The sequence below is a fragment of the Ischnura elegans genome, chromosome 9, assembly GCF_921293095.1.
Source record: "Ischnura elegans chromosome 9, ioIscEleg1.1, whole genome shotgun sequence".
Lineage (NCBI taxonomy): Eukaryota > Metazoa > Arthropoda > Insecta > Odonata > Coenagrionidae > Ischnura > Ischnura elegans.
Genome location: NC_060254.1, coordinates 42,245,976 through 42,273,498, shown reverse-complemented (window position 1 = coordinate 42,273,498; position 27,523 = coordinate 42,245,976). Strand labels below are relative to the sequence as shown.

Below are 27,523 nucleotides of genomic sequence, written 5' to 3'. Positions count from 1 at the left end.
ACTAGAAACTGACGAACGCATGATAAAAATAAAAGAAATAGACTTGAATGGATACCATGAGGACTAAAAGCTTTACAACAATTGAATACAAAGAGCATCAGCTATTCCTGATTCATGTTGTTCGGTAAAAGAGTGCATGAGCGATAATGGCGGTATTTTATCAATGGTACGCGGAAAGAGACAGAATTCACATGACAGCAGAGGAGCGCTAGAAATTGAGCTTTGTAAAATACAATGATCTCCATCCACAGAGAGGCGTCTGGAAAAAATCTCGCCCGAAATAAAAATAACAAGTATACAAGTGGAAGCACTTACGATACAGAAAAAAAGGATACTTACCCCGCTATTATAGATAAATATTTCCATTGAATTACATGAAATACAAATTATTTATGCTGATATTAATGATTATAGCCGAGAAAATACTACATCTAATAAGCTGCGCGACATCAATGGATACGAAGTTTTAAGAAAATTGGCGAAAAAATGAATCGATCCAAGGAAATTTGGTCTTTCATTATCCACATTGATCCAAAATTAGAATTTAATTGCTGAATACGAGAGATGGCTACTGGCACAGATAATGATCAATAATACAAGGTCATCATTAATTTCCTCTATTGATAGACGGGTGATAAAATTGACACGGGTGACAAACTTAGTCACGTGCTCATACATACACCAACATAAACTGGCCGAAACTGACTCCCACAAAAAAGGTTGAAATATCATATAAAGCCTGAATCACGTTCATTTTTTTCGTCGCGAAAGTGATCACTATTGCGATCACTTGTCCCGTCGCGGAAAGCGATCGCTCTAGTGATCATTTTTCTGAATCACACGGTCACTCCCGCCGTCGCTTTTCGCATCATTTCCGATATCACAGCTCGTTGTCATAGGATCCGCATCCCGAAAATATACAGCGTGTTTGTTTACCTGTGTCGTTCCCACGATTGTCAAACGTTGCGCTGCAATCGCTCCATACGGGCATGCGTTCCGATTGGCTGATATGGGGTTTTGGTGACGGTTTTAGCGACGGAAAAAGCGACCGGACTAGTGATGAAAAATAGCGATGGGAATCCTCATCGCGATCGCGAAAAACAATTGCCGGCGACGTTCATTTCGCCTAGTGATCGCGATAGTGATCACTTTCGCGACGAAAAAAAATTATCGTGGGAATTATCGAGGGAAGGGAAGTGATTCCGAGCATCTAGTGGAAGCGACGAGTACCGTGAAAAATCTCCCACCACCATTTGCCTGAATATATTAAAGCCTGAATCGCACGATCATTTTTCCGTCCCTTAGAATGGTAGCTCCAGCGATAGGTGATAGGGAGAGACCGAAAGAATTCGCTCCGCCCATTATTTTATGAATAACACGGTCATTTCCCACCGTTCCTTTTTTCCATCGCTTATTCCGTCACTTTCCGTATTTACACCTATTATTCGATTAAACTCCAAGAGTGACGCTAGCGGCCGTGCATTCTGGTTGTCTAAAGGAAGGTGCCAGGGATGGTTACAGCGACGGAAAAAGGGACATGCAAAGTGATGGAAAAATGGGATTTTCATCCCTGGAGCCATCGTGGAAAATGATCGCGTGAAACGGTCATTTTTTCCTTCGTAATTGGAGCGATCGCTGTAGATGTCCCTCCAAAGTGATGTAAAACATGATCGTGTAATTCAGGCTGAACCATTTTGGCGCCTCAGCACTGATAAATGGAGGAAGCAGCAATGCACAAAAACAACTTGAGTGCCCGTCTTGAATTTTTCAGAGTATCACAATACACGTTGAACTGAAAAAAAAACTTTGTAGATTTCGATTCAACATTTTTTCGATTTAGCACAGAGCTATTTCACGAAGTCACGCCTCAAACTACCCATTTTTTCAGGATACACATTGTGAATGGGGTGATCCAGTGTACTACGGATATTATTAAACCCTTACCTCTTAAAATTAACTTCCCCATACTTTTTCAGCGGCGCGGCCGTTCGAGAACGGAATCCGTGATTTCATGCTCGCTCACCCATCGGAAATACTACCCTTACTTTCAGAAAGAGATTGTCTTAACCTATTTCGCCAAAAAAACTTTCTGCTTGCGACTGCGAGGATATTTACGTACGACGTTCCTATGGTCATCGTTGTAACGGTGGTAACGAGGTCAGAATCTAACGTTGCTAAATTTCAACGAGTGACCTTAAATAAAAAGGTTGAATCTCCTGGGGAAGCATGTTTTTGGATGAAGGAAAGTTAAAATAATCCCTAAAATGCCGTTTTCTGTTTATATGGTACTTGCTTGTTATTTACAGACAGTATTCGTCCATATTTAATTTCCGTTTCGCACTCGTCTCCTTTCGTCTGTGGGCTTATTTCGACCGGATCCAAAAGTAAACTAATAAATGAATGAATCTATTGAAAGCTTCAGCCACTGCCCTTCGACTCATGGGTAACTCTTCACTGAAGGGAAAGAACGTCTCCAATGTGATGATTGTAGATGCCCATTAAGCATTCGACATATCCTGATAGATTGTGATAAGCACTGCGACGCGCGGAGACGGATTAATCTAGGGAGAACTTAGAATCCCTCCTAAGAGACCACCCCAGCAATTTAAATAATACCCTTTGGTTCCTCAAGGGAATAAGTATTTTTAATAAAATTTAAGTATTCTCACCCATTTTACGAAGTCAAATGTACAGTGGCAACCTTTTTATTCTATTTCCATTGAAGAGTTGGAATTCAATGATACAGTAGTAGTGCGAAATGACCTAACCGTCGACGCACCCTAAATCTCAATACTAGTCACATATTAGCGACAAATTCGACATCAAAAGGATTGCGGGTTTTCTTCAAGACCCTCAAACGCTCAAAACGGTAGGATATAGCCATATGGCTACGGTGGGCGGAATTGGGTTGATGAGACCACATCAAGGAAAATCAAATGTATTCCCCGGGTGAATTCGAATGAAAAATTCAATCGTCCGTGAAATTTTGGATTTTTATGAGCAATCGCCAAGAGAACAGTAGTTTCCGTCCGAACTGAGGCAAAGTGAAAGCGCCCTCGGGCCGTGACTCGTAACCGCACGAGCCAAAAGTCTAAGTGCATGAACGCGCCGAAGAAAAAAGTATACAAGTACATCCTTTCCATAAAAAGACACGAGTAGAGCCATTAATTCCCCCGAAACTACGATGAGGCGAGAAAGGATGAAGAGATGAAATAAAAAAATCGAGAAGAATGAACGTGTCATTGAGAGAATATAAGTGCCCGCGTGGAGGACTGCGTAAAGGGCCAGATTTTGAGGAGAAAGAAAAGACTCGGAGGATTATGAAAGGAAAGCGAAAAGGGCCGATAAAAAAGGGATGACGCCCACAAAGGCGAAATGAGGGTAAGCCGGAGAAGTTAGAGAAGACAGGGGAAGACCCTCGAAGGCAAGTCAGGAAAAGAGTTTGAAAGGGAGACGCGATGAGAATGGGGATGGAATGGAAGGTACTAAAGATGGGAGAGAGGAGAGAGAAGTAGATGGCTCTCTACGACCGTGCGGCTTGTCTCGGATGCCTGCGGGGTGAAATCGGCAGCGAGGCTATTTGGGCCCTCGTGCGGCAGAAAGGCACGGAGAGCATAGAGGAAGTCTCATACCACAGCGGGAGAGAATACGTGGCTCCGGAGAGAGGTGGGGTTTGCGAGCGCGGAGGACTGAGAACAGAGCGTGGGTAGAGTGTGCGAAGATGGATGGATTGGCGCGACAAGGACGTAGTGCACGGGGGTGTGGGGCGCCGTGGGAAAACAAGGGCCGAAGGGGAAGGGGGGTTAGCGACGTGACTGAGCATTCAGGAAATTCAGGGAAACACCGACGAACACATACAGAATCCCGCTCACGAAATACAGAGATCAAACGTTTCCAGCGAAAATGGGAAGGCTACACTGCTGCCGTACCGTCACACCGCTGTGGATTTTTTTAGGCACGAGGAGCCAACCCTTTGCTTTTGGTTCATGTGAGAATTACGAGCCGTGTTCACCCAATCGAGAATGCAGACTAAAAGTATATCTATATCAAATACATTCAAAATTGAAAGGATTCCGGTAAAAAATATCTTCCCACTAGCTTACATATCACATAGTCGAAACGGAACCCAAGGGGGACGAGTGCCTTGGTTTCGCTGGCGGTTCCCGAATCATAACGAAGCATCCCATAGCCATAAACTTAGAAATATGCCATTAGTTAGTTCAAAGGCTCATTAGATACATAAACTGAAGCATTTATTTACCTTCAACAATTGTCCTAAAATATACGTACAGTTAGCAGTAGCTTTCTTTCATCAGAATTATTATTGGTTCATCATATTGGAGTATCCACAATCAACTAACTTATACTAACATCAAAAAAAATTATTAAAAAATACACCATTAAATCTGTCAACAAACCTACCACGTACATCGGTTAAATATTCCACAAAAAATATCACCAAAATCATTCCGCAATTTGCTATCATAAGTAAACAATTTTAAAATGCTTTATACCTTCAAAAGAAACTTATAAACGAGCAAGAAAAAATCGGGAAGATCTGAAGCATACTCATGAATTCAAGAGCCTCTGAATCTGTCAGATGCGTGTGCCAATTCTCGCGAAAGCTGAAAAATCGATCAAAAAGACTACGACATATATCAGTTGAATCCTCCTCGAATAATCACTATCACTATCACCAAAATCATTCCGAAATTTTATAACAGACGCTAACCATTTTAAAATGTTACTAACGGTCGAAAGAGCCTCTTATGTGTCATAATCACCATTCGTCGACAATCCTAAGATTGGTTTGACGTAGCTCTCCATTACTCCATCCAATCCGCTAGCCTTTTCATGGAGAAAATCGAGAAGATCTGCTATGTAGCATGCTCATGAGCGATAGAACCACAGGGAATTATCACATGATGAATTCAAGAGCCTCTGAATTTGCTTAAGCATCTGTCAGAAGCGTGTGCCATTGCTCGCGAAAGCTGATTGGGACTTAAAAAGGAGGATTCCGAGGCTCAAGACGCAGAACGTCAACAAGGGCGAAGGCAGTCGGGATGCGCAAATGAGATGCGAGAGAAACGGTGGAGAGGGCGGAGAAACAGGAGGGAGAGATAGGGAAGTTATCTCTGGAACGAGAGCTGAACAAACGCGGGCGAAATGCAGGATGAGGGTAAGGAGGGCTAGGGGGGAACTTTGATGGGGGTACCAAGAGAAACAGAACGTGAGAGAAAGACGACTGAGGTCAAAAGGCAGGGTTAATACAAGCTAAAAAGTTCTCAAAGCCGTGATTTTGCCCGCGTTCCCGGAATTTGTGAAAATATTTACCGCCGCCGTTCTAAAAATAAACGTAATTTATAAAACGCCAATATCTCTGGTGATTCGATGTGTCACAATGCAGGGGCATATCTAAGGAGACATGGGGAAATGTGGGGGCCCAACCCTTCGTTCCGAATGAGCTTAGGAATCCAAAATATGGTTTATCTATCTCAATTCATAGGGTTACTACATTCTCAAAAGAACTCGAATCCGTGATTTTTGCCCGCGTTCCCGGAATTTGTGAAAATATTTACCTCCGCCGTTCTAAAAATAAACGTAATTTATAAAAATCCAATATATGTGGTGATTCGATGTGTCACAATGCAGGGGCATATCTAAGGAGACATGGGGAAAAGTGGGGGCCCAACCCTTCGTTCCGAATGAGCTTAGGAATCCAAAATATGGTTTATCTATCTTAATTTATAGGGTTACTACAGACTCAAAAGAACTCAAAGCCGTAATTTTTGCCAGTGTTCCCGGATATTGTGAAAATATTTACCCGCACCATTCCAAAAATGAACGGAATTCATAAACGCCAATATCCGTGATGAATAAATGCGTTACTATGCAGTGAAAATATGTAAGGGGGCATAGGGAGAAGTGGGGTGCCCAACCCTTGGTTCCGAATAAGCTTCGGAATCCAAAATTTAGTTTATCCCGAAGGAAGGGTTACTATGGGCTCAAAAGTTCTCATACCCGTGATTTTTGCATGTGCTCCCGGACTTCGTGAAAATATTTACCGCGGATTTCCTGAAAACAAACGGAATTCATAAAATTCCAATATCTGCGGCGAATAAATCTGCCAATACCCTGTGGAATATGTAAGTTGGGATAAAGAGAAGTGAGGTGCTCAACCTTAGGTTTCCGCGTAAGCTTAGAAATCCAAAATTTAGTTCATCCTGAAGGCAGGGTTACTACGGGCACAAAAGTTCTCATAGCCGTGATTTTTGCCGGTTTTCCCGGTATTCGTGAAAATATTTACCATGGCCTATCTAAAAATAAACGGAAATCATAAAATGACAATATCCATGGTGATTAGGTGTGCTACAGTGCATTGGCATATGTAAGGATGATAAAAGAGAAGTGGGGTGATGTGGGACGCATAAACTTTGGAGTCCAAATATAGTTTATCCTTTCATGAATAAGTCGTAGTCATTTATACTCTTCATCCTCTCCATACATGATTTCGCCAGTTTCCTTTAGCATTACCTTCAATAAAATCAAACCCATATAGTCCTTTCTTCGATTTTTGCGCTCACACATTCCGTTAGAGATTTATCTCCGGTGATATCCACGAATCCATCAATTGTATACATAAGTTCCTTTAACACTAGTACTACCAGCATGGAGTCATTTTCCCTCCTCGCGGATTTCATTTATCTGCCCTGACTACAACTTTCCGAATTCTGACCTGAAATTCCATGACTTTTATTCATTTTTGACACAAAATTAGGTTTTTCGATTAAAATAGTTCTAGAAAATAAAATAGTACACGTTTTTCAAAAAAATCGCGAGGAGTCAAAATGACTCCATCGGTAGTTCTAGAGTTAATTCAATTTTTCTTCCTCGAAACTAGGTAATATCTGTTGCATTACTGCAATGATATCGCCATTTCTATGCTACTAAGTTATGCTAAGTATCAAACCGGAACCTTCACCTTGTTGACATGCGAACATCCTTAATTTCTCCTTTTCATCGAAGAACATACCACTAATTAATTCATTGTTTAATCATAGTTTCTCACTTCACTTTTGGTGTGGATCACCACCTTACAGCCCATATTGGTACCTACTATATTTTTAATATATACTATATTTTTACCGAGCGAACATGATCAGATTACTAGATATGGCAGATTGGCGTAAAATAGGGATAAAAAGATTGACCCGCTGCCATACTATAGAGCTTTTGATTGACGTTGATGGCAATGCTGTGCCATAGCGACCACGACAATATATAAATCCGAATAGTGATTTCGTCACTTTAATATATAACTTCACTACCGACCATGGTTTCGACATCATGTCATTTTGAAGGGCCTTGGAAATAACATAGTGTGTCGAAACCATGGTCGGTAGTGAAGCTACATATTAAAGAGGGGAAATCACTATTAACCATCATAAAATATAAAACACCAATAGTTATAAAATTACCACACCTTAATATATAGCTTCACTGTCGACTATGGTTTCGACAGTCCATGTAAATTTTCAGCGACATTGAAAATGGCATAGAGTGTAGAAACTATGGTCGATAGGGAAGCTGTATATTAAAGCAAGGAAATTACGATTGGTATTTATATTTTATCATGACATATCGCATCTGTACGACGTCATGCCTACGATTTCATACATCGGTAGCGACGGTTGCAAACCTGCGAGCGCGAATTGGGAGAAAGAAGAGGTAATATCTACCAAGGATACGATGCAACGAGAAGGGGAGGATAACGAGGCTTGACTTGCGGTGAAGGAAGTAAATTAAAGGGACGAAATCGCTGGTTTTCCCGCCGAGAGGCTTTCAAGAGTGAGCTTTCGTCACGCTGTGCGCATGTGAGCATGGGAGTGTGTGCATTCGCGGTTCGGTGAACGTTCTCGTGTGAGCCTGTGTGCTTGTGTATGACTGCCAGTGTGCCGCGAGAATGAAAGTGCAGAGAGCATGTGCGGTAGGAAACAATTGCCAAAGGGGGAGATGGCTGTAGCCAGTTTCAGCAGTTATGATATTGCGACCCACCACGCAAGATGTGAGCCTTGAGTGAATGTAAACGCAAAGTTTGAGATGCAAATGTGTGCACGAGATGGGGCCACGGGAAATATTCATGAGTGAATGAATGACTTAAAAGGAAAGTCCCTCAAGTAATACCAACAGATCTCGCTCCAGTTTTTTTCATGTGATAGGGAATGGATAAAGGTTTTGTTACAGCCGCCAACGCTCAATACTTTTCGAGATATTTGTGACGGAAAGTATGAGGGAAACGATTGAATTATGAAACCCGTAGTACAAAAATACATCTTATATGCTCTTCGTACTAGCAACGGAGAATAGGGACCTATTGTTGTACTTAGGTTGTATGATTTTAGGCGTTTTTTCTGGTTCTTTCCGTTAAAAATATCTCGAAAAGTATTGAGTTTTGGCGGCTGAAACAAAAAATACATCTCATAGTAATCCATTTTATATCAACTAGCAAAATCTGAACGAGATCTGGTGAAGGGCTTTTCTTGTTAGCGTTTTATGTCCGTTAATAAATTAGTGCCTAAATTGGCCTCAAAAATGCGAGAGTTTCGCAGAATTCAGCATCAAATAACAGTCAAAAATACAATTTCTCTGCTAAGTCTGTCATAGATAGCAGTATCAATCAAAAAATTAAGGTGCAAATCGTAATGAAGTACAAAATAAAAATTTGCACTCTTGTCGACTTTATTTACAACCTACTTTTGAATGCATAGTCACCACGAAGAGAATTGGACACAGTAATAACAAAATCCAATACTCCGATGATGACGATATTCAGCATCAAAATACAGGTTGTTAATAAATATTGGTTGAAATTTCTGCATTGTTCTTCGATGACAAATAAAACCATGCGTGAAAAGTAAATACAGAGCTATTTCAATAAAAAATTCAATGCATACACAAAAATTGTGAATTGATGACATTTTCAAATAATTACTAAGGTTGAATCGGAAAGTTTTGCTCTTTGATTTCAAATTTTAAGAGCAACGACTTCAAATAACATTTAACCTGAACCCATTTCAAGAACGCTACCATGATGTTATAGGGCCATACGTGATGCCGGAAACCAGAGAGAATGAAGCTACGTCGCCCTGGAGGTGAAGGACAGATATGGTGGAAAAGATGACAACAGGCAGCCAGGTACAGTGAACAGAGCAAAACACACACAACCAACGTCTGATCCTCGTGCAGACTGACAGGTTTGACCCCAAGAGGAAATACAAACCCGTGCCAGTTACCACAACATCAGAGGATCCGCTACAGAGCAAAGGAAGGCATGAATCAAGTGAACAAAGCAATATTGAACTTTGTGCAAGCATACAAGGGCCTTCAGTGCCACGAAAGGATATTATACCTCCGACTAATTGTGCGATGAATTACAAAAAATAGACCGAGGTGAGATAATGTTTTGGGAAGAACTCTAAAACTTACCTACATTTGGAAAAAATACAACGCTCTGGATTACAGACTAAATTTGAAGTGAAGCCCTTCTGGATTGTGTCAAGGGTTTTTTTTTAGGATTCTCGAACTATACTAAAAATTAAATCGAGAAAAAATTGACTTTCTTTGTCAAGTATTCTTTCATTGTACTTAGTTTAGATATTTGCTTCGGAGTTCAAGATATTTTGCTCAAGGAGTCTCGATACCTGAATTTAATGAGGGCATGACACAACGGATCGCTTTCTGCTAGTAGAAAATAAAGCAGAATAATCCTAATCGCATGCAGTGTATATTAGTGTAAAAGTGAATTATTTTTTATTCCCAGAAAGAACGTCGAAATAAAGAAGTTGAAAAATATAGTCCTAAACATTGATCAACTTACAAGTTTTACCGTCCATGTAAATTAAAAGTCATATTTATTAGGCATCAGGAAATCTCAGTTCAAATAAATTTGGATCAAATTGATCGAATTTCTTGAAATTAAGTGCTTCCTTATCAGTTTAGAAAGCAAGAAATCAAAAACAAAAGACAAATTTTTTTACTTACGTTTTCCTCTGGTATTCCACAGTCATATTTTTGAGATTTATTCACTAGTGTAAAAGATAGATAGCCCGCAACGAGTAAGAAAGCATTTGCTAATCAACAGAAAAAAGCCACCCCATTTTCGGAAGATTAACAATGAAGTCTACATCCTGAATATATCATCGAATAGCAGGAGAATCCCACCAATCTACACAAAGTTTAACGGCAGATGATCAACCGTAAAACTACCACCTATTAGTCCATCCGGATAGCTTAATTCCAAAAAATAATAATTCCAGCCTAATCTGCGACTATGACTGCAAATACGAGGCTCCTTGGCTTCTGCCTCCTAATATTGCTCATGCCGGGCGTAATGGATGCGGGGGATACCGAGGAAATCGTTCACGGGGGGAGATTGAGGAGGAGGGGCGAGGAGGGAGGTTGGAGGAGGGGAGAGGAGGAGGGCGAACAGCCCCCTCCGACTGGGGGGAGGCGGCCCAGAGTCGCCGCCACCGGAGGGAGCGGAAGGGGCGAGGAAGACGCCGCGCCCCCTTGGAAGAGAGAGGAGGAGGTGGAGGAAGAGGTGCCTCTTGCGAGGAGGGATGCCCGGGAAAGGAGCGGCAGGATAAAGAGGGGAGAGGAGAGCGGGGAGACGGACTGGTTGGGGGACCCCCCGAAGGGGCTGGGACTCGAGATGACGAAGACAGGAGAGGAGGAGGAAGATAACTCGATGGACGGACAGATGGGGAAAACGCTCAAGGAGAACGTAACAGAGAGGATAGGACAGAATGGAAGAAAATGCTGCAAAGATAAGGGTGAGAGAGACTTGGATGACGGACTGATAGACGCAAAAACGCACGAAGAGAAAGGAGCGAAGAGGATAGGACGCGAGGGAAGAGAAAACGGAAGAAAATGCTGCGAAGAAAATGAGGGAAGAGACACGGATGCCGTATCGGTGGATGGGAAAAGGCGAGAGGAGAATGAAAAGGAGAGGATAGAAGGCAATGGGCGAGAGAAAGGAAGAAAATGCTGCGAAGAGAAAGAGGAGAGAGTCTCGGAGGATAGACTGATAGATGGCAAAACTCACGAGGAGGAAGAAGCGGAGAGTAGAGGACTGAAGAGAGCAGACGAAGCACACCCTGGAGGCAGAGAAGAGGGCGACTACAAGACGGAGAGCTGGAGTAGTAAGGATCTCGAGAGGGAAACGACTGTGGAGTTTGCAGAGCGCGATGGCGGAGGTCGCAGGCCCACCGAGAAAGGGGATCACCCGCCGGCGGAAGGATTAACAACAGATCCCACAAAACGACTAACGAGCGCGCGGGAACAGCAGCGGAAGGGCCACGGGGGCAAGTGGACGAACGGACCCACGGATCAAGGGGATTACAGTTCAGGAGAGAACGGATGCCGCCCCGGAAGATGCAAGGAAGCGACCGTGGAACGTACTAGGGACACGAGGATAGATGAAGCGGAGAGAAGCGAGAAAGTGGACGGAGGAGGGGGCGGCGATTCGCCGGGAGGGAAGGGCTCCGTCTACGGGCACGCCGACGGCGGAGTCCCGGTGAAGGAGGGCGGAGCGGGGGAGGAAGAGCGGGCGATGGCCCGAGCACACGAGGCATCGCCGGGGGGCTCGGAGGTGAAAGAGAGGAGGAAGAGGTCGGGTGGCGGGGAGGAGAGGCCGCGAGAGTTGACCGGGGGAAAGGCGAGGGGCGATCAGATGAGGCGCGAGGATAACAAGGTGAACAACCACCGCCTCGATCCTTCGGGCGGCGGGGAGGAGACGGATGTGCGGCGACGATCCGCGCCCCCTCCGGAAGCAGATGCGACGGTGAAATGCGGCGGGAAAGAGGCGCCGCGACACCTTCCCGAGACTCCGAAAACACTAGCAGAACAAGAGGACAATAGAGAAGCAGGCTCAGGAGAACTAACGAACGGCGTCACGTGCAAAGAGCCGAAGGAAGCCAAAGGAGAGGAGAATGATGGCAGTATTAAATCTACGAAAACAGGGCGGAATGGAAAGAGGCATAGGATAGATGAAATCAATAAAAGCGGGAGGAATAAATGGGCCAAATATTCACTCTTCCCGATCATCACCTCTTTTAGGGATATTGACAATCGCCAACGGGTACCGGATGCGTTAGGGGGCAATAAAATGAGCAACGAGGTCGAAAATACGAGCAATGGCAAGAAAGCAGAGGCACCTCGAGACCCAACGAGGAAACATAAAACCCACGAGGTCGAATCGGACGCCGCAACGACGACACATGCGGGATATAATGGACCCGAAATAGAGGAGTGTCCCGAAACGATGGAACGTTCAAACTGCCGAGGAGAATCATTTAAAGGAAGCACTCCTTCGGACGATGAGAACTCTCCAGGGGCTGAGAAAGGGTCAACAACGGATGATGGAGCTGGGTTGCGCCACCCTAACGTAGAAAACGACTACCTTACCCAGAAACACGCCGGCTCCCCCCGTGCAATCACTCAGCGAGAGATAAGATCCATTTCGTTGTACGACAAGGGTTCACCTGTTGTGGCTCAACGAAGAGGAGATGCTGGATCGAAGGAGAGGAATGAGGGTTTAATGGCAGGGAAGGGTGGAAGCGTTGGAGAAGGTCCCAAAATCACTTCCACAATCAAAATCGGAATTCCGACACATTCGCGAGCTCTATTGGGCGGCGCGAAAGGCCCAAGGGGAGGTTACCCCAGATGGGGGAAGGATGCCGGCGGAGAACGAGGCGACGAATCGGAAGACGCAGAACGCCTCTCCGATTCATCAGCCGCGACAAGAAGGGAGGTAGGTAGGCAGATAGGGCGGGAGTCCTCCCAGCTGAGAAAGGATGGCGCGCTAAAGAGGGAAGATGCTGAAGCGATGAAAGGGGGAAAGCGCGTCAAAGGACTTCGAAGGCTGAGGGGCCCGGTACGAACCCTCATGAGCATCCTGTATGACGAATCGGAGAGCTATGCCACCGACATGGATCCGCCCCGCTTCGATACGGAATACGACTACCACCACGGTTCGGAGTTGACGGAGGCAACTCGCGTAACAAATGATGGCATTCCGAAGAGCGAGGAAACCTCTTCCACACACTCCTTGGGAAGTTCCACCGAAGATTCGATGGCACTTTCAGTCGGGCCTCGTAGAGCGTCTGATTTGCACTCGGTGCAAGGGGTGAAGTTCGTCGCTAGGCAAAACTCTGGGGGTAAAATAATGTATATCGTGGAGGAGACAGGTGTGCGCGTGAGAAGATGGAAACAGGATGAATACAGAGAAGAAGAGGATGGTATGCAAACAGAGCACGTATTGAAAAACAAAAGAGAAGCTGGAAAGGTTAATGGGGAGAGAACTACAACAGGTCTAGATGGCCTCTCTTACCGCAGAGAGAATGGAGGAATGTTAGGGATCTCGATGGCGGGCATAAACTCAAATCCCCACGATCGGCGGAATAGTAAGGGAGACTTGAGGATAGGGATCCTTTCCGAAGGTTTAGCACGCAAAGAGGCGAAGACGATGACAACAGAGGTCACGGGAGGAAACTCCGCCGCCTCGGAATCTCAAATAACGAGAGGGTTCACGGCAATAAAATCGAATCTTGCGCTGAAAGACGACACGCTCTCCGGAGATTGGACGAATAAACTCGTAGAGACAAGGCAGCGTGATAACCCCGAGGACCGGTTATCTCACGAGAGCCGTGGAGGGCACACAGACGCGATAATTTCCACGGCAGACGAGGCTGGAGAAGACGGTCGTCAAAATAAAATCCCAAATAAATCCCTTGTCAGCGGAACTGAGCCAATGAGGAAAACTGATCCCTCCCATTCAACGCCAACCACCCTGCATCCCTTCGACGGAGGAGGCACGAGAGAAACGCACCCTTCGACCGTAAATTCTGAACACCCATCGGCCACACCGGCCCTTGGCACGGAGAAGAAAGAGGAGATAAAAAATGAAGGGTTTAAAGTGATGCAAGGAAGGTTTTCCTTTAGGTATCTGCAAATGATGCCTCCGAAGAACGAATCGGAAGGAGATGGGATGATAATAGGAAAAACTCAGGAGGATACCGGGGAAGCTTCATCCAATCAGACAGGGTACAACTCAGGAGGTCACTACGGGAGTGGAGAGGTTCAACTTAGCCGACGGCCGAGGACCCCGGAGTCTGGTTTCGGCAGGGGTCGTGGTGGTGGGAGAGGGAGCAGCGGGGACCGGGTGCTGGTGGTGCCACATACCGTGGAGGACGACTCGAAAGGGACGCTCACTGTTGGCATGATCCTGCCGCACGTGGCGTTCGGTCAGAGAGAATACACAAGAGCCATCAACTCGGCCATCGCCGCCTTGCAGAGGTCTCGGAGCCGGAAGCTGGAGTTTTTCAAGAAGTACAATTTCACCCCGGCGCAAGTACGCAGCACTACCATGAAGCTGACACCTTCTCCGAACGGTAAGTGAACAAACACTGGCTTTCAATTCTTAAGCGAATCTTTCTTAACAGTTCACAAAGGTAAACGGAGACATGGGAAATTTTCCAAGACTAAATGTAATTATCGGCCGTTTCAAGCCACCATGCATCCGTTAACTGCTAGTTTATATCATTGAAAACATCCCAATATGCTAATAAACAACAAAAAATTTAACCTTTGAAGCAGACGACGCCGTCACAATAAGCCTCAATCGTATACAAAGTAAATCACCAACTAGCTGTAAATCAAACTCTATCATTTACCTACCTATCTTAATTAAATATCCCGAGTGTGATATTTTTAGCCCATTCATGTAAGCGAATGTTCGCCCAGAGTTCAACAGTAAACGAAGGTACGGGATATTTTTTTCGCCTAAAATGTGATTGATGGCCGATTCAAGCCACCATGCATACGTTAACTGCTTTTTTACATCTTTGACAACATCAGAAGATAGGTTAAGTTTTCTCGATATTCCCACCGGGTTAAATTCGCAATTTAAGGTTAATTCCTCTTTAGTATACCCACCTTATTCACCCGAAAGCATCAAATCTTATTTCAACTATGCTATTAAACTACAAAAATGATCAAATAAAATGAAATATGACCCTTACCATAGATGTAGACGCCAGCACCATAAGCCTGATCACATATTAAAAACTAAATTTTGTAAATAAAACTGTTATCTACCCATCTACGCTACACACCACAAACAATTATCCATATGTGATATTTTTATCCAATTCATGTTATTCTTACGATTCCATCGCATTCACATACATCTAAAACCATGCATGCTCATACATATCCAGGGTATGGGTGTATATGTGTCTTTGTCATTTGTTGAAACTCCACGATGTAAAGGCCCCATAGACCTGTTTTCGGGGGCGATTGAAATAAATAAATATAGTTTCCGCATGTAAAGTGCGCATGCAGCGCCATGTGTTAAACGCCCATCCGGAACTATCCTCTCAAAGCAGAATCAAAGATGCAAGCGCTTGCGTCACGCGCGAACTTTGGCGCACAGCGCTTGGTTCCATCATTCCATCCACCAGATCACTTCCACCAATCCCTTCCCTTCCCTTCGCACACTCACAGGGTGTCATCGGCCCTTTTCCGCACCCCATCCCTCCACCGTCCGTGCATTTCTAATCTCAGACCGCATTCCGCTCACGATCAACGCGGCGCTCCCATCCGAAGGCACATACATCCTTCTCAATTCCTTCCGCTGGGATTCACTCGCTCCAGTCCCGGGGGAGACTCCAGAAAAAAACTCCCCGGGATATTTAAGGGAACTCTTGACTGATCGAATGTTTGCTCAACCCAAACCTGATATCTGAGTGGCGAGGAGATAGCCCAAGGGGGAGAGAGAGGGAATATGTATGGACCACACCGATTCCGTTGCATGACAGCTAAATCCACTTTCAAAGACGGTTTTGAATTTTTGATGGCATTACAGATGAAATGTGAAATTTGGGCCATCGGATATTAGGGGTAACCCCTTGAGTGGAACAGTTGAAATATACATTTGAAATTGGCAATTCCGTTTAAGACCCATCCGTTTTTTAGTACCATCTAGGTCACTTGCTTGGATTTGGTAAAAACTCTTACAATGGTGCTGATATAAATTGTTAAACTAAAATTGTATAAACAGATAAAGAGTATATACTTTGAAGTAATGAATTGTGAATTTCTATTAATGGATTAAAATCAAAGCTATTGTAATATTCATCAATTGATAAGCTGAAATTTGGAGAAAAAACTTATGGACTGAAAATTAAAAATTATACCAACTCAATATGAGCTTACGAAGGCAGAAAACACGGCGGGGCAGAACGGGGTTTCAAATCAAATTTTATAAACGATTTAAGGAACGATTTAACATGGAAAAATGGGAATGATTGATGGGAAAAATTGATCAAATACCAAATTATATTTTAATATATTTACAATATCAGGATATAAAAATAATATACAGAATATAATTAAATGAATACTAATTTTTAAATCGAATTAATTTTAATGCTATATCTGAATCTATCTAGCTGCAAATTGACTTCTACGTAGCTTTTTTCGGAATCATTATCCAGCTATGCTACCATTTACATGCCACCTAATTTTATGATAACCTAAATATTATGCCGGCACATCACAGCTCGAGGCGTAGGAAGTTACTCTCTCTTTAGAATGAGATATACGAACATCTTTCACCTAGGGAGGTATCCAAACATATACCGAGAAATACTAAGAATACTGAACAAACTAGTGGCTTTAATGACCTTCGACCTTAGCCTGAGGATTCTCCATTGCATGAGGAGGATCAACGAAGACGCACACAGATTGATCTCTCACAGCAAATAAAAAATGGGGACCTGCCCTTTGAAATACGTTCAAAGCCAGTGATACCAGACGACAAGGAGCTCTCTCAAGGTAAGCGTGTTTAAGAAATGTGAGCTCTAAAGAAAATTAATTTGAAGACCAGGCTGAAGCCGCCTTCAATGGAATTCCACGAATTTCAAGCATATCCTAAGAAATGCTATGAGATCTAAGCCAGACATTCCTCACCGTCCGGCGTAGAGTGGCGTCGTAATTCAAAGCGCTCTAACGTCTGCAAAGAAGAATCACGTCCGACTAAGGTGAAAGGATTATTAAGAGCCTTGTGGTGCACTAAAAAAATTAAAACCCTCAAACAAAGTTTAAATAAAGTGACCATAAGATAGAGATGTTTGATCAGAAGTTTGATAATGTACGTGCGGTAGATATAATAATACATGTATGTTGAGTTTCTTTTTCTTTCTCTTAACCTCAACTTTTGACAATGATCAGTATCTCGTAGTGTAGCCCTTTAAGAACTAAATGCAAAATTTTTGGCCAACGTTTCGGTACATTATTACACCTTCTTCCGGGCTATGAATGAATATGAGTACATTTATATGATACATAAAGGCATGAAAGGCCTAAATTTATACACCCATCGTGTAATTTAGACATCGAAAAGCTTTCTTGAAGGTACTCATGGAAATAAAATCAATATTTTAAATAACTCTAGCAATTGAGCGGGTACAGAGACTTAATAAATAATATTAATAAACAGATGCAGTAAATGATAAGCATAGTATGCAATATTAATAACTCCAAAGGAGCGTAACTGTGGTTATGAGTAAAGCCATACGGATTTGCCATAATCAACACAGACCATTACGACGAGCAAGCTCCTTATCTCTTATCATCGCAGTCAAGAGAAAGAACGAAAAACTAATTGATTCAAGAATTGTGAATTGATGCTGTTGACTAGGGTGCAACTAAACGTTCCGTAAGAAGGTGAGGGATAGGAGGAGGCAAAACTTAACTTTTTTCAATTTGCCTTTCTTTGATCCAAATCATTCATCATGGCGTGCCATTGTGGTCAGAGCTGAAGTATGTGAATGGATCCAAAAATTGCCGTGAGCTAGAATCACGGGGCGAAAGATTCAATTGATATGTAGTCACTTATATTACAGAATATTCGTTTTTGCCAATCTCATCCAGTTTTCCATTTCCTATGCAAAATCACTCACTAATTAGCATTGTATGTATTATCAATAATTCAAATGGAGCGTATCTATCGTAATATAAAGCTATACAGGATTAAGCATTTCATGGGGAGATGCGGTATTGCCTGATAGGGTTACAACGGAAGGAGGAGGAAGGATACTTTGTGGCTTCATTGAGAGTGATCAGAAAAGGCCTTTTCCGAGGGGTTAGCGACGAAAGCGAGTATGGTAACTAGGACGGAGGTGACGGTGTTCGGGGAAGGAAAATCGAAGAAGGAGATTCATGTCAATGATATGAACAAAAATGAGAGAGCGATTAGTAAGTAGCCAGTGGGAATCAAGACACCGCCAGAAGTCAAAAGAGAAGGCACACGTCTCAGAGAGGGATAAACGAAAGTAATGGAAGTGGTTTTGGGAAAGCAGCGACGTCAAGCACTTTAATTAAAGATCCCCCAAAGGTATTCCCGAAATGCTGCCTTTTGGCTTTGCAGTTACCACTGATTTCCTACCCCACGTGGAGATTCTGCGTAACCGATTTCTTTCCGCCGCAAGAGCTCCAAAGTTTCCTTATTACTAATCGTAGAGGTTTCAAAGAGCGGTTTCCTTGAGAATTCGAGTCGAATGTTTCCAAAAGTTATCCCTTCATATTCAAGAACACGGAGTGGATGTGGATTGACGTTTCTTCCCCAATGCCCCTCAAGCGAAGAATAGACCACATTCTTTAAGTCCCCTTGAGTCAAGGATAAACTCTCGGGGTAAATGGTAGCATCTCTACCATGATCCGCAAAGTTTAGCCCGTTTTTAACTGATTAACTAAGGTGGTATTACAAACAAAGTAAGAATAAACGTAACAAATTTGAATTCTAAATGACATCACAATATATTTTATGACTATTTCAATGAAGCACGGATTGCTAACGCTACGAGGAGACAAGTTGACTGCCGTATTTATATGGTAAAAAAGTCAAGAAAATTAGAGCCAGTTACGAACTTTATCGTACAACAAGGATAAAAGAGTCCTAAGGACCAGAGGGTCATTTCATAACTTTCTGAAATTCAGCGAAACATCTTTAATTCATCAAGCACTTAGGATCATTATTCCCAATTGTCTAAATTACTATTAACTTATCTATATTTACATTTGTTCGGGAATTTTTTTAATATTTCAGTTTTCACGCGTTTTGCGCTTAAATTTTTAATTTTCCTCAATTCTATAAAATAACTCTTCAAATTCAGGTGGTGATGAAATGATTACAGAACGAAACCACCATAATAAATTCATAATGTCACCGTTTAAATTGTCATTCTCGTAAATTTGAGTCCCCAGACTTAAAATTAACGACAAATTTCCAGATTCCAGCTAATTTAAAGGTAAATACTTTCTAAGGCTGGCTGGGTTCAAGAGATTGAATATTGCAGCTTGCATTTCCAAGCTGGAATCCTCAAATTCGCAGTGCATTTTATCAATTTTTCTGCTCTTTACCGCCGCACAGACGTGACTATTGGCACCCGTAAAAGCTTCCCCTTTTTGATCCCAAACCCTTGCCAAAGGTTATTCCACCCACACCCCCTATCTCCGTGTAAGCTGGAAACGTTTACCAAACCTAACTCAAGAACATACCACACACAATCTTTGTAAATGAAATAATTGACGATCGCATACAAATATATTTACTCAGAAATATTTGGCAGTAGTAGCGACCGAGTTCTGTCACCAAATGCATTTCAGGAAATAAATAACAAAAATGTATAATTTTATAAGTACCAGGCGGCCTTGCTATGGCTAGGAAGCAGACTTAGTGTTAAAGGAAAAGCTATCTCACACTGCTTTCATTACTTTACATACAGCTTTTTCCCGCAAGTGAAACAACATATAGCGTGCCGCAGCGAATGTTTTCAGAAGCGATTCCAAAAAGATTCATAAAAAAATAACCGTTGGAACTGACTGCAAACCAATTTCTACATTAGGCAGGTTATGAGCTCCTGCATGACCAGTGAGATGGCTTTATTTTTTAACACGATGGAAAATGAACAGGCAATGAAACTGGTCGAGCGGAGGGACCATGTTGAGCCGGATCGCATTTCAAACCCCCGATTATACGGAGCTCTACCATCGATTGCTGCTCCAGTGCGTCGTTGCGTACCATTCCCCCTTCCATCCGATTTCAATCAAAGAGGGAGCAATCTAATCGGGAATTAAATTGTGTGGAAAATCGAATCCTTTCGGAACTTGAAGATTGAATTTTCAAAAGAGACAGCTTCCCCCCCCCCCCCCCCCCCCATCCGCCCACTTCTCGAAGTATTTCTTTAAGCCAACTCCGGGTGATTGGGCGCCAGGGTTACCCCGAGACCAGGTGGTAGAGGAGCGAGATATATTTTTCCTAGAGTTTGGATCTTGATGGGAAAATTTGGAGTGTTTTTGTACTGTCCAAATCCCCATTTCCAAACGCTCCACGAAGGCGAGATTGGGATGGAGAGGATAAAGCGACGAATTCGGCGTGTACCTCATGATGCGGGAGATAACTGATCCTCTGACCTGTCATTTTTTCCCGCGTGAGTGATATCATTTGACTGCACGCTCTCACTGGATGAATCAATTCCATATCACTCGTCTCCGAAAATTGCATTGCCGACGTGGCGCCGATTAGTTTATCACAAGGCCAACGATTAGTATTTGACAATATTCGGCACCTAGCACGATTAAATTCTGCCGCAGCGTCCGAGCTGAGTTTGCAAGTCGAATTTCAATGGAATCATGGATTGACGGGAGCCAAAGGTTATGATATCACGTTTTAAATGGATCCATAGACCAATTTTCGGGATGTAGAGTGTGGAGGTTGGATAGGACTGATGCCTTCTCTTTGCACGTTATTTCAGATGGGATATTACCGGATGATGACCTTTTATTGATTTGTGTACTAAGATAATTTTACAGGAAGTGGTTGAATAAAAATGAGAGTTCTTTAATGTTTAATTTGACCGATTTCAGCTAATTTCTAACGGATTAGTAGTGTTTGCGAACTGAAAACCAAAATGTTTCGCAGCAAAGCGGTGAACAACACGAGTTACTCGTCATGCATTTAGGCATTCTTCTTTATCCCATTCCATTTACATCTAACTTGTGAAATTGAGGCAGGTAACATGGTAGTTACCCAAAATCCTGACTGTACATGTTTCACGAGCATTATCCAAGCTCCACCTTCCCCACTGAGAGTAGATACCATTCGCGACCATTAAAGAAAACTACAAAAATTTCTTATATATCAGCTAATATATGTGAATGAAGCCTAATTATTTCCTACAAAAACTCGGAACTAGATATAAAATATGCTAAGCATCTCAGGGCACCAAAGTAACCACACCACACAAACATGAATCGCGTAATTATTCAAAATTGTACTTTGAGAAAAGGGATGAACAGCCAGTAATATAGGTGTTGGTAGAAAAAAATTCTTTCAAGCCCGTCTCAGGGAAATCATTTTAAAACACTCATCATATACCCAGAGATGGCCGAATAAACTTAAAGGGTATTATAACTGACATTTTCAGATGCATTAAAACGCCTCTCTACGTTGAACACATGGAGTCATGGAGGTGTTTCAGAACTGGAAATCAGGTCAACAATACCGCTGCATAGAGGCTTACCAAGGTAAAAATTGAACACAGCTGTAAAGCTAAAAAAAATGCTTATGAAATGTTTATTTCTTAAAAATTGAAAACCCTCTCTCTAATTGCTTGGAGTAATAAACTAACGCCAAAACTACCTCAATACGACATATGAGGGCCTTAGTACGCCCATTATCGTTATTAAAAATCCCAAGGTAATAGTGAATGCCTAAACGCAGCAATGAGCCTTTAAAGGGGAACTGAAGAAATCAGATAGGCACAGGAATGAGGAAAATCAACGGGAGGACAAGTTCTGAGAACGCTGGGGTCTTGGATGAATTCTAGGAAAATGGGTAGCGAAGAGTATAGGATGATTATGGACATTCTGACGATATTTTAACTAGGGTACATCATTTGAGAAGAAGGAATAAACGCTGAAGGAAGTGTAGGCAAGGGTGAATTTTGTTTACACATGATATCTTAAATGGTGAATCGAAGTGGAAGATGTATTAGGAAAACGGTATAGTGAACCAAGGAGGTGACTAGTATATTAGCATGCTTTCTTGCCTCACAAATTAAAAAATCAAGGATTTTGGATGGGATTGATGGATTATGATGGGGAATATAATGAAATATGAATGAAAAATACGCATTGAAAGTTATTAGGGGGAAAACGGTGAAAAAATGAGGGGTAAATCTAACGATGGACGAAATAAGCAGCTAAAGGCAGGGGATGTTTGGATGAGTGATTGCACTTGTGAAGCTCTGGAGCAGAATGGGATGAATAGAGGGAGGTGATTGGGAAAAACGACAGAAAGAGATAGGAAGCCACGAGAAGCCCTGCATGCCTCTCTCATGTTAGAAAAAGAGTGTTAAGAAGAAATGGTTGTGGCTGAGCACGGTACCTAGAGCAATTAGTCCATGAAAAAATGGTCACGATTCTCAGGAGGAATCTCACACTAGAGCAAGAAAAAGAATTAGGAGAGGGTAAATTTAGAAATGAATTTCCACGCAAAAAAATAGGCTTGAGTAAACCTGAAGTCAAGATCACCAGAGACGAATAACGTCAATTTTATGAACATAATAATGAAATCAATGCGATAGATATGGAGAAGAAGAATTTATAACACGGCAGAGTGAGCAAAGAAGCTTGAATAACTACATACAAACCTGTCTAAGTATGGAAAAGTATTAGGTAAACGATAGAAAGAAATAAATAATTGGTAAATCTATCAACAGACGAAATAAGCACCTAAAATTAGGTTATGTCTGGACGAACAATTGCACTTGAGAGTCTCTGCAGCATAATGAGGCCTAAAGAACGAACTAGGCAGCTGAAACGATATGACGAAGGAAGGATATGGATGGATGGATGAGTGTTCGTACTTGAGTAACTTCGTGATAGGTGAAGTTAAATAGGGAGGGAAGTATTAGGGAAAATGGGAGAGGGAGAGAGAGAGCAACAACAGTGAGGCCGAGAGAGGAATTTCAGGAGGATTCAAGAGACTGCGTGCTCCCGCATGTGAGAGCAGATGGGTCGGTCCTGCGTGCCCGAGCATTATATGCGCTCCTCAATTTCGGGAGACTGCGTGGGGTGTTTGCCTGTATGTGTGTATGTTTGGGAGGGAGAGAAGGCCTTTCGGAATAGGGAGGAGGGATAGGGAGAAGTTCATGATGTGGGAGCAGGGGGTAAGGGTTGAAAGGCGGTAGGCATTTGCGTGGATTAGAAGATTCGTGGGAATTAGGTGCTGTGTACGAGAGGGAGGGATCGTGAAAAAGGAGGAGGAGAGATAGAAGGAGGTTATTCGGGAGATTTTAGGGGAAATGGTTGAGGGGAGAAGAATGAAGGAAGAGGGTATTGGAAGGAAGGTAGGTAAACTCTTCTTGGGATTCCCACCGGGTTAAATTCTCAATTTTAGCCAACTTTTCAAGCCCCGACTCGGGGCTCATTTCAGGCCTGCTGAATGTCGTTCTATTTGGTTCCTAAGTCTGGTTGTTACAATAAATTTAGTTTATTAAGCTATAAAAAATTTACTTTAAAGTATAATTCCATTTCTCTATCGCAGCGATATGTATTTTATAAAATAATCTATTTCCTTGAATGACCTTTTGTAAAAATATTTTCTTTAATTGGAATAAAGAGGTGATTTTGTCAAATACACCATGATTGTAACAATGATATTTAGCACCCATAAACAAATAAAATGACATTTAGCAGCCCTGAGGATAATCCCCGAGTCGGAGCTTTAAACGTTGGCTAAAATGAAGAAATTAACCCGGTGGGGAACCCAAGAAGGGTTTACCCACATTATTCGCCGGGAAAGCATCAAATCTTATTTCTCAGGCTAGAGGGTAATTGGTATTTCATTCATAAATCAATAAATAAAATACCGACAAGAATTAGGCTCCACATTCTACCCCTGAAGACGATGGAAAACTAAGCAATCGAAACCCGGGAAGAGAGGGAGAGGAGGGAGAAGTTCATGATGTGGGTGAAGCGGGAGTAAGCTGGTAAGGCGGTAGGCATTTGCGTGGATAAGAAGATTCGTGGGAATTAGGTGCTGTGGAGAGGGAGGGATCGTGGACAAGGAGAGAGGTTATTCGGGAGATTTTAGAGGAAATGGTTGAGGGCGGGGAAGAAAGCGATGGGATGGGATATAGTTTGGTTGGGAATGAGGAGGAGTCTCCCGTCTCTCCCACACCGAGTTCATGCGTGAGTGTAAAGCGTGGAGTGACTGAGAGTCTGGGCTCTCCCCGCGTTAATGGGTTGCGAAGGGAGTTAGTACTGGATGGGGCACTGTTGAGTGCTCCAGAGCGAGAGAATATGTAGAGCGCGGTTAAGAGTGTGGGCGTGAGGGAGGGATCGGACAGTTATTCGGCCCGAATCCATGGTAACGGCATGATCTGTGGATTTCCGCTTAAGTGGATCGCTGCAAAGAGTGGATGGGGGAGTGGGAATGTGATTTTTGAGTTTTGCGAGAAGGGAGGCAAGCTTAAAAATGGGTAGAGGGGCCAAGTTTTTTTTTACTTGTTGATGTGGCTGGTTTGAAAAAAAAAAGTGTAGATAGTAACTACGATGAGAGATGGAACGACGGAAAAAAGGTGCAGGATCGGAGTTCGAATAGAATGCGATACGGAAGGTCGTATTTCAGGATTCGACGAGAGAACACTTGAGCAATGCTGTGCAGCATTGAGCAGTGCTCAATGAGCACCCTACTTGTTCATAGAAGTTTGACGTCATCAGTTAACGTTACTTACGTTAGCGTTTGAGTTAGAAGTCATCAAGGGCGGATTAAGGATTTTTCTAATGGGGGCGCGAGTGTCTGACAGGCCGACAGTCTCCTTATATTTTGAGATTGAAAGCAACGTAAAACAGTTTTCATATGAAAGTTATTAGTATGAAAATATTAATAAATTGCATACATAATAACGACAGTTTTCGAGCTCCTTTCCCACTTGCGCGATGCTTTTTTTTACGAGCGCTGACTATCGAATGACCAGTGATCGCCAAATCTGTCTACTTGGCTTGGGCTCAAGCCTAAAATGATTGAGGCTCCGCAATCCGCGAAACAAAACGAACATAATGATAACCGCATTAAATATCTTGTCTATTATTTAAGCTTCTGAGGGGGCACGTCCCCCCCCCCCAAATCCACCTATGACTATCATCCCCAAGCGAAACGAATGGCTGAGTACGATCTATGATTTCATTCTTCTCTTTGACATAGTCCAAAGTATTCGAACTGAGTTAGACAATGTAGACATTTCATTTCTGGTGTATCAAGTATCAGGTGATATGGCATGATGTGAGATGATTAAGAGCCGTAGGATTATTAATTATAAGTGATCATGGAGAACTATTCAGTATTAATCAGTGAGGATATAAAAATTCAATTTCCATACTCATCTCTCCATAAAACATCAAGGTTGTTCACAAGGTTCAGCTTTAAATTCATCACTTCAATCAATACTGCATTAATATATGCATAAGATAATTTATCTTCAGGACTGATACCTACTTTACTTTACTTTCGTATAAAGACCAAAATTACGCTTCGGATTAAAGCCGTTTGCCAAGATAGTAAATGATGGGAATACTTTATGGATAATCTTAAACTATGAAAATAAAACTCTTTGACTCTCTACCACATAAAAATCACAGATATTTACTGAAAATTGGTACCATATAAGGAGTTATACTTTCCTAATATATGATGGATGATCTTAAAACCTGACTCGTAAAAATAATCTACACAAGATATGAATGAATTATCTACGGTTTAGTTCTCTAAGAAATTGGATGCTCAATCGTTAGTATCTACTCGTAATCCTCACATTATTTTCTACCTCATATATTATTTACCACTGCGAAAAACTTTAAAGCGAAGGTGACTGATTTCCAGGTTCAATCCTGGTAATGAAATTGCGTACATTTACCGGCTACGACGATTGTTCTAGATCTCCCGCCAGCGTCTTCAGGTCAGAAGTGGATATGTATGTTCACACCAATGGGGACCATTACGCGGACGAAAGCCGAAAGCAGTCATTCATCAAACGGAAAGCCAGGAAAAGCTTGGACTCAGCAGAACCTTTTACTTCCCCGAGTGTGGGAAATATTTTACCACAAAGGCGTGACAACTTGGTCAATCTCTCTTTCTGATTGCCAAACAATCTCTTTGGCTACCTCTGACATTTTAATAGCGCGTCTACTTCCTTCCATTTATGCAAAATGGTTAAAGCTCCAAGTTCATTAATCTTTTTCTCTGTATGGGACTTTGGTCATAGTACTAGCAAATAATACCAGGGAAAAAATATGGAGAAACAAAAACTAAGATACGAAATGAGACAAAAAGCCCTTCATTCATTTCCATATTAACTATTTAATTCCATATTAAACTTTTAACTGATATAAAAGCACAAAATTCACTAGGGAAAATAACGTATTTATAAAGTCTTACACACAAGCACGTTGGAGCTATAGAGATTTCGGAAGATATAGAATATATATATGTCAAAGAATACAGTAACTCATTTCACAAGAAAAACTTTGAAAAAAATACTAAGGAAGTTCATATGATTGCCAGAAAGAACAAGAAACGAATATTTACGACAAAATTCAGAGCAGTTAACGTAGAATTCGAGGCTTTCTAGGCAAGGAGCATACTAATAAAATCAGCCATTAGAAAGCATAACAGATAAATGAAGTAAAAAAGAAATGATTTACCTAACACTTGTACCCAACCGTTAACCGAGGAAGAAAACTATAAATGAAATAAAATAATGCGTACGGTTTTTAAATGACATGGGGCATAATGACACCTTAAATTAATAAAATAAAAAATTAAATGAACCGGTAAAAGGTAAAAAGTTGTCAAATTTAATAAAATTTACAATTAAATACAGGGAATAAGTTCATTACAAGAAAAACTTCCTCATAAATAAAAAAGAAAAGGTTTTTCTAGTATCTTCCAATCATTTCGCAATTATAATAGCGCCAAAAACCATTTCATCAAATGTGGTATGATTTCAATTTCCATAAGCACAAATTCAGAAATGGCAAAGCACATTATAAAATTGGTATTATTGCTTGAAAATTTCTAAACAAAATCTGCCATGCGATGATTATAAAATTACAGATTACAATAAATTCTGGTATCGATCAATATCCTAAAATTTGCAAGTTTAATCCAATAAATGATCAACCAAAATTGGAAAGAGCACTCTGCACTTAAGAGATGCTCTCATCTCCCCGTGTCAGTCTCAATGGGCCAAGTAAACGATAAAAGATGCATCCATTCAGTTTTCACCTAAGGCTTTTTTAAAAACTGAATTATTTACTTGTAGATAAAGAGGCTGTTAGGAAAAAACAAGTGTTTTTAGCTTCGGATAAGCAGTGCGGCTATATCATCAATCATCGT

General features: G+C 42.1%; 1 protein-coding gene across 3 annotated transcripts in view; it reads left to right on the top strand.

Annotated features, from left to right (window-relative positions):
• The window catches only part of LOC124166081 (glutamate receptor ionotropic, NMDA 2B), a 386,881-nt gene that overhangs the window by 207,054 nt on the left and 152,304 nt on the right, over positions 1 to 27,523 (top strand). For 2 of the 3 annotated variants that reach the window (XM_046543699.1, XM_046543698.1), the window contains exon 1: positions 11,702 to 14,450. The exons of the other annotated variant lie outside the window; for it this stretch is intronic. In XM_046543699.1, coding sequence (XP_046399655.1) covers positions 11,732 to 14,450 — 2,719 coding nt within the window. In that variant the 5' untranslated portion in view covers positions 11,702 to 11,731. Of the gene's footprint in view, positions 1 to 11,701; positions 14,451 to 27,523 lie in introns of those variants that run through there. 3 annotated transcript variants of the gene reach the window in all.